Consider the following 8,624-nt stretch of genomic DNA (forward strand, 5'->3'; position numbering starts at 1 on the left):
GCGATACATCATCCACATGAGGTCACCGCCGCAAGCGAAGATCGTTCGTAAAGAGAAAAAGTCAAATAAAAACAAAATATTTAAAAAATAAAAAAGGAAGTGGGGCAGCGGCAGTTGGACCCCAAGGGGTGGTAAATCCAAGCATACTACCCACCTCGCATCCCTCCACCAGCACCCCCATGTCCCCCGTGCGGGGTTTTGCAAGAACAGGAGAGGGGGCGGGGTGCGCTGCAGCAGCAAAAAGCATGGCCGGGCTGCAGGAACCGTAGCACGTGGGTCTGTTTGCAGACGGCGCCCTTCGGGGTGGCGGCGCAGCAGAGGCGGGCGCTGCACCGCTCCACGAGGCCTGACCGCCGGGGCCGCCTTCCATCCCGCCCCAGCCAGGGGGGGCGGGCTGCGCGCTCGCGCCGCCGGATGGAACGCAGCGGACAATGCCTCGTGGAACGGCGAGCCACCTGCAGCTCGCGCCCAGCACCTCTGCTGCGGGCGCCCCGCGTGCGCAGCCGGGACACGTGCACAGCAGGGAGACGCCGCGGCGGCGGGGAGGCAAGGGGGAGCTTGTACGCGGGGATAGGGGAGGAGAGTCTCGCACCTGCACAGGCCGCCGATGACCTCCTTCTCCGTCTTCCTGAAGTGCTGCAGCGAGGACACCTTTTGGGCCGGCACCATGAAGTACTCCATGCCTGGGAGGGCAGCAGCTGGCACCCCGGGGGGTCGGCGGGATGGAGCAGGGCGCGTGCTGGCCTTGCAGGGGGCGGCTACCCGGCTCTCTCCCTCTCTCTCTTTCCCTGTGTGTTTGCAGCTGATCAGATGTCTGCTTCAAGGCGGGAAACAGCTGGTGGAAGCCGCAGCACCGTCCGCCCCCTCCGCCGAGTAAGGCACTGCATGTAAACAAAGGACTATTTTTCATCAGAGGAGGGGGCTGAGGCGGAGGCAGGGTAAAGGTGGACGCAGGGGTCTGAGCAGATCGCGCGAGGGAGTAACTCGACAGGGGTGAAGCAGTGGAGCACTTACGAGGAGGGCAGGGGGTTGTGTGAATGGCTGTGTGTGTACAACAGATAAATCCGCCACTATGAGTGAGGTGGCTCCATCAGCTGACTGGAGGCGAGCAACAACGGCGAGCAGAGCAGCAACGCACTGACCATACTACAATAACAGGAGTAGGAAGAAGTGAAATTAAAGTGTCACGCTGCAACCGCAGCAGGGGAAAGTTTCTAATATGCTTGGGCAGAGGCAGCGTGGTGAAAGGGTTGACGGTACATTAGCCGCCGGAGCAAAATGTACTCCGACGACGCAGCAACAAAAGCGGAGTTATGCGAGCTGAGTGTGTAGTGAACACGTTGAAAGAGTAGTGATAGCTGGAGTACTGGCAGCCCTGGAAAGCCGCCCGTTTAGCATGAAAATGCTGGTCCAGGTTTCAATTCGTATGAATATATGCACGTTTCTGTACAACACAAGAACCATGCCATGTTGACTAAAAAAAGGTAAAATAATAAATAGCTGGACTCCCAAAACTAAAGCCGCTTGAAAATGCGCACTTATTTTTTATTAAACATTTTATTATGTTTATTAGTTTTATACCAATATTACTTCACTACTGTAGTGTCCTAGCATGGACACGTTCTAGTGTTCAAGTGTCTGTATTACACTTTACACCCACCCACCACAGACGTCATGGTGTCACATGACGCTGGTAATAAAAGGGGCCGAGCGCACGTGCTCGGGGCCATTCCCACTACCCTCATCTGGTGTCTGTGTCAGGTCATTTTACTGCTCCTCACATGTGGGCCCAGGGCCCTCCACCTCTAACTCTACAATGGCGACGAGGCCGGTAGTGCAGCCCATGCGTGCCACTACCCACTGCTACTTCTTCAAGAAATAAGGGGAGAGAGCTGCCCGCCTAGAGGGCATCCCCTGCAGCTGGGCGCAGCGCGCCGAGAAGCCGGTGGGCACGTCGGCGCCCCACAGCAAGCCGACCGGAGCCCACCCGCGTCGACCGCCACCACCGAGTGCCACCAAGCAACAGCGGACCGCCCAGAGCCCACCTGCGACGGCCGCGAGGCTTCCGACCCCCACCGGAGAGGTGCACGGGCCGAGCGGAGCCTACCCGCCACGACCGCAACCAAGCATCTGGCCCGCCGGCCGAAGGTGAGCCCCACGGGCGAAGTGCCCGCCCCGAACTATGCCATAAATAAGCAGGACCAGCGGAGCCTACCCGCGGCCTGCCCGAGTCGTCCCCCGCCCCCGCCGCGTGTGTGCTTGGAAGCGGCTGGGGCACAGAGACTGAAGACCGCGTGAAAACAAGTGCGGCCGGACCCGCAATCACCGAAGACTACGAGGGGGAGGGGGCGGAGTAGCTAACCGCCTCCCAACCCCCCTCGCAACGTCATCCGGGCCAGCGGAGCCCACCCGTGGCCCGCCGGTAGTGCCCACCCCGAAGGAAGACTCTGCGGCGCCGGCGGAGCCCACCCGCGGCACCCACAACAAAGGAGAGACTCTGCAGCGCCAGCGGAGCCCACCCGCGGCCTGCCGGTGGCACCCCCAGTGACGAAGCATACTGCAGAACCAGCGGAGCCCACCCGCGGCCTACAACAAGCATGGCAGGTCCCCGCCGCGCAGCATGAGCAAAGTGAAGCTGCTGCGGCGGGAGACCGAAGTGTGGAGCATCATCGGCATTTAAAACAGCAGGGCCGGCGGAGCCTACCCGCGGCCTGCTTCAAGCGCCCCCGCCCGAGGAGGAGTAACAGGAGCGACGCGCTCCCTCCCATCAGCATTACCCCCCCCGCCCGCGTAAGGACTGCGAGACGCCGCCGCGGGCAGGGAGGACAGAGGGAAAGGTGACTGCCGTTTTCTGTGCCCGGGGACTGGCGCCACGCATCCGCCGAAGAACGGCTGCAGCGGAGCCTACCCGCTCAGCACGCCACACCTCGCTGGTAAAACCCCCAGCAGTGCCTCCCTTGCTAGCACAAGCACTCAAATATGCCCCCACCTGCCAGGTAATGAAAACGTCTATAAGCGACCAGCACTGCTGAAAGAAGCCCTAACTGTGCCTAGGGACACTGGCTGCCACGCACAGACACTCCTATGTGCCACATCTCTAAAAGGTGAAAAGTGCTGGTGCAATCAACCAACTGTGAGGCGCCTGTGCCTTTCTGCCCCCAAAAGTGAAAAACACAAGAGACTCACCAGCTCCCAGCAGCAGCAGCCCCAGCCCCCTGTGCACTGTGACCATAGAGTGCACATCAGGGGAAGACACGACAGACTGCTAACAAATCCAGCAACACTGCCACCCAGTGGCCAAATGCAAAAGTGCACCTGCCTTCACAAAGACTAAAACAAGCATTGCACAACGCAAGAAAACTCACGCAGCAAGTAAGTTCTCCACAGCGCAAGTGACAGCGAAAGCGTCTAAACTCCCGCAGCAAGAAAGCATCCAACCTCTCACTCAGCAAGTAACTGCGCAACAGCGCCAGCGACACCCACACACACCAGCAAGGAGCCGGCGACTGCCACTTCCAACGCGACGTGGGAAAAGGCACCATTGCCTCACAAAGCATCCATGCACTGACGTCTGGAGGAAACGACTGCCAAGCACTAGAAGAACGTCCAGGGAAACGACGGCCGCGATCAAAGGACGGAGAGAGCAGCGACGCCTTGTGGCCACAGGCGCTCACCGCAGCATCAACTACTCCCGCCAACGGTCCAAAGCATCAAGTACCCGACGACAGCCAAAGCAGCAAGTACCCAACGTCACGCCACAGGCGTCCCAGAACCCTGAACAGTAAGTGCGCAAACAACGCGCCACGTGGCGACGCACAGCCACCGCAAGCAGAAAGAAGAATGCAGGCAGCGCCATCGCGCAGAACAATCTTCGCGAACGATCGCCCATCAAGTGCCGACCCGCGACAGATCCATGGCGCCTCCCAGGAGCCGATCCCCAGAATGATCGCCCATCAAGTGCTGACCCACAACGGGTCCCCCAGGAACTGTTGTAGCGCAAAGTCCGACAGGACGACCGAAAGCAACCTGCCAGGCATCGGCAGAAGTGGACCACCAACCGGTCCAGGACGTTCAACCATGAACAGGTCTCCAAACATGGACCCCCGAACGTCACCAACAACCATCAAGAAAAGAAAGCATCAAGAAAAGAAGGTTCGCGACACCAACTCTGGCTGCTGAGGAAGAAGGAGAAAGTGTCCCCGACGAGGACAAGACCAGGGGTACACATGCAGGGTGCGCGCACTGCATGGAGGACCCAGGTCAGAAGAGAATACACAAGTTTGGTCCAATGATGTCGCGATGCAGAAGGAAGTAAAGGTGAGATCTGAGTGGCACGTTTGCCACCGTGAAAAGGAAGGAAGAAAAGGAGAGATCTGAGTGGCACGTTTGCCACCGTGAAAAGGAAGGAAGAAAGGAGAGATCTGAGTGGCACGTTTGCCACCGTGAAAAGGAAGGAAGAAAAGGAGAGATCTGAGTGGCACGTTTGCCACCGTGAAAAGGAAGGAAGAAAAGGAGAGATCTGAGTGGCACGTTTGCCACCGTGGAAAAGAAGGAAGCATATCCATGTGGCCTGTTGCCACAGTTAAGAGTAGAAGGAGAAGTCAGTGCGAAGCAACGTCCTCACAGAGAAACAACTAAGGAAAGACAGAGAGGAGTGCAGGAAGACGAAGACCGCTCACTCCCGAAGAGAAGTAAGGTGACAAGTGCCAGGACAACGGTGAGAGGAACACGAGGCCGGAAGAACACCGGTGGCAAAGAAGACCAGCTGACAGACGATGTTTCCGCACACCCTGGGTCTGCGGAGAGGAGCAAGCGAGACCGTTAGTGACATACACCTTTGGGGTCACACGGACACTGGACACATGCCAGCCGTGGTGACCCAGGGGCAGAGGCCTCCGGGACGCAGTCCCCGCGACGAGAGACGGTCCTCCGACGCCCATCCGTAAGGTCCGGGGAGGGCGAAGACGTCGCAAGCAAAGACAGAAACCAACAGCTACCTTGGGACGAGGCTGCGGAATCTGAGGTGAGACACATCGTCTCTTCCATACCCCCACTGACGGCGGCGCAGGAACAACTGATGTGGACACATCCAGCCCAGCGCGAATCCGAGAAGAGGACCTCAAGGATATCCCGTGGCAGGGGAACACCGACGAGAGGGGTCATCCTAGTGAGAGGGATGCCTTGCAATGGATCTGCCTTTTGCCAAGTAGGACACAGACTGCAAATAAAGCTAAGGCCAAGGCCGGAAATCGTGCATCATTCCCCGGCGAACCACAAGAACTCTAACTGCACCTGTCGCCATGGAAGTGAGCAAAAGAAGGACTGTGAGGACAATCTCGTAGCAGAGTCATCAACAGACTGTTTCCATTCGAGCACCACAAACCGGTGCCACTGTGAATTGATGTTACCCGCAACAGGTTGAACACCATCTGTGATTCCAAGCAGCGGCGGATTGAAAGACACTGCGGAAGCTGAACACTTTACTGCATCCTGATACATGTTATTTTCCCCACAGGTTGATTTCTGAATGTGGGTCTTTGCAATTAAAAAATGGGAGGGATGTAGTGTCCTAGCATGGACACGTTCTAGTGTTCAAGTGTCTGTATTACACTTTACACCCACCCACCACAGACGTCATGGTGTCACATGACGCTGGTAATAAAAGGGGCCGAGCGCACGTGCTCGGGGCCATTCCCACTACCCTCATCTGGTGTCTGTGTCAGGTCATTGCTGCGCCTAACATGAGGGCCTAGGGCCCAACACCTCAACTCTACAACTACGATCAGTACTTTTTTTTTTTTTTAAATATTTTTATTGGTTCAGCAGTTACATCAACGCACATATCAAATTTCAAGACAATAGTAACTTGTCACGAGTATGATGTCAATTACAACATAGAAATAACGTTTCTATTTTCCATTTTCCTGTGAATGCAACTCCCCCCTCCCACCCTCTGCAGCACCACACTTCATGCAAAAGACCGTCAAATGGCAATGTCTCATTACTCCCGTTCAGTGTAATTTCCCATTGTTCCGCTCTGTCTCCTACTTCAACATGCATTCGCTGTGTTTTGCTAACAAGGTCTGCACCTCTACCATTGTGTATTTGTTCCGCACACCGATGTGAGTGCTGTCATGCGTGTCGGTCGCTACGTGTTATGCTGTAATGCGATTCCTTCAGGTATGGTTTACCAGGCAGATACCTCTTCATCTCGCGCCTTAAGTCCCTCTTCGAATTCCAGTAATAGCGTGTTCCATTCTAGTGAAATGGGAATCTTTCGTAGTCCCCTGTGTTCCTCCCTATGTAGCTCCAGTCCTTCCGCCTTACCCCATTTCAGCACCTCCCCACTCTATGTCTCTATAGCCGGTGGTATGGCCGATTTCCATTTCATTGCTATTAATCTTTTTGCCAGTAATAGCGCTAAGTCCACAAATCTAGTAGCCACACTCCTCTTCCTCTCCTTGTGACCTAACCCCAGCATTCCATACAGAGAGGACGTGTAGGGCCTACCAGGTGCTAGTTCCGTAAGGAGTCGGTGAATCGTTACCCCACTACGATCAGTACTTTACATGTTTATACATTTCTTTACAGCCCGTTCAATAATCGCAAGTTCACACATCTTGATGAGGTTCTCAGATCCCCGCAAAAGGTTAACGAATAGTAATTTTAAATAGTTCAAACGAGCGTGTCGCTGGCATCACTACTTTGGCATTTAAAGCACATATATAGGTAAGATATCAACAGTAACAACAAACTTTAACCACTGGAGAGACAATGCTACTTTTCCTTTTTTTTTGTATCACAATTCATTAGACCTTTTTCAAAATTACATATCAATATCATTGGTGCATACATTGACTATTGAGTGATATAACGAAATACAGATATATGATCACAAGAAATAAGGAAATATATGTGTTCAAAAACAAAATCCTTAGTGTAAATCCGTTGACCATAAATAGATAAAATATAATCAAAGTCATCACAAATCAATAAAAGAAACTCGTACATGGTTAAAATGAACCACATTTTCAGTTAGTTTATAGATCATTATCTCAAAATGAGCCACATGATCGAACATATCCTCAAGCCATGAGTGAAGAGGCAGAATAACTGTCCTCTCAAAACGTAAAATGTACATTTTTGCTAAGCTAATAACAGTAGAGAGCCATTAAAAGCACGAGCGGACATGGGCGAAAGTTTGGAAGTATTATGTTAACCCCTTCGCTGCTAGGCCTTTTCCCCTCCTGTGCTAAGGCTTTTTTTGGCGTTTTGGGGTAGTGCGCGCTTAGGCCCTTGTAACTTTTTGACCACATAAGGTATCCACGCCAATTTTGCGTCCTTTTCTTCCAACATCATGTGGATTCTAAAGGCGCCCAGGGTTTGTGGATTCCCTTGGAGGGGCCCCAGAGAAGAACCAAAATATAGTGAAATTTTTGTTTTTTTTCAGAAAATTGGGAAAAACGGGCTGCAAATGAAAGCCTCTGCGTTTTTCCCTGAAAATGTTATCAAAAAAGGGTTTGTGGGGCTGAAATATCCATTTTCTCAGCTTTTAGGGAATGACAGTCTTTTGTCAGAGAACCGACATTTTTCACACAGTTTTGGCATTTTTCTGGGACATAGCAGCCTATTTTTGCTATTTTTAGAGCTTTCCACCTCCTTCCAGTTAATGGTAGAAATTAGTTTGAAAGCAATAATGGATCCTGGAAAGCTGTACATTTTCGAAAAGTAGACAAAATTCTGAATTCAGAAAGGGGTCATTTGTCTAAATCCATGAAGGTTTCTTTATAGAAACTAACAGTTAAATATTGGAATAATTGAAAATTTGTTGAAAAAAACAGCCTTGTGTCTCAACGTTTTCACCTATAACTTTTTCTAATTTTGACAGCTCTTGGAAAGCAATATACCGTTACATCCGTTAGACCTTCCTGGTTGTGGGGATATATAGGACTTGTAGTTTCACCAAGAACCCGACGAACCCAGATCCAAAAACTGAGCAGCAACTTGCAATGGTATTTTTTCATTTACTGGGTATACAGCACTTTGTCTTGGAAAATGTATACATTGAAAAATCTGTATGAAAGACACCTATGTATTTCTGAATTGGGTACAAATTATAGAGTTCAGAAACAGTATATAATTGCACATTTTCAAAATTGGGAATACTCATACTAGCATGAGAATTATTGGTCATTTTTCAAAAAGATTTTTTTTTACACAATGTCTTTCATTGAAAGGGAGAAATGCATGAAAGCTCAATTGGTAATAACAGTTGATTTACAAATCTGAATTACCCCAAGTCTCCCGATAAAAACGGTACCTCACTTGTGTGGGTCAGCCTTGTGCCTGCGACAGGAAACGGCGCAAAATGCAACGTGGTCGCACCTCAATTTCCCAGTGAAATCTTGCGCTCTTTGGACAAAGAGACTACCTTTTGTTTTTGAGCCCTAGCTCTGCCAGCACCTAGGGAAACCTAGCAAACCTATACATTTTTTAAAAGTAGACACCCAGGGGAATTCCGGATGGGGTGACTCGACTGCCTACCACCAGGTTTTGTTACCCAGAATCCCTTGCAAAGCTAAGAATTTGACCAAAAAAACACATTTACCTCACATTTCTGTGGT

The 8,624-nt window shown here is 51.9% G+C and overlaps 1 protein-coding gene across 2 annotated transcripts in view; it reads right to left on the minus strand.

Moving 5' to 3' along the window:
* TFAP4 (transcription factor AP-4) overlaps positions 1-877 on the minus strand; it is a 42,204-nt gene extending 41,327 nt beyond the window's left edge. Inside the window, exon 1 of one of the 2 annotated variants that reach the window (XM_078663130.1) lies at positions 593-877. In XM_078663130.1, the coding sequence (XP_078519256.1) occupies positions 593-681 (89 nt within the window). In that variant the 5' untranslated portion in view covers positions 682-877. The remainder of the gene's footprint in view (positions 1-592) is intronic. The other variant, XM_078663131.1, reaches the window with a different exon arrangement.
* Between the last annotated feature and the right edge of the window lie 7,747 nt (positions 878-8,624).

The sequence above is a fragment of the Lissotriton helveticus genome, chromosome 10, assembly GCF_964261635.1.
Source record: "Lissotriton helveticus chromosome 10, aLisHel1.1, whole genome shotgun sequence".
In the NCBI taxonomy this organism is placed as follows: Eukaryota; Metazoa; Chordata; class Amphibia; order Caudata; family Salamandridae; genus Lissotriton; species Lissotriton helveticus.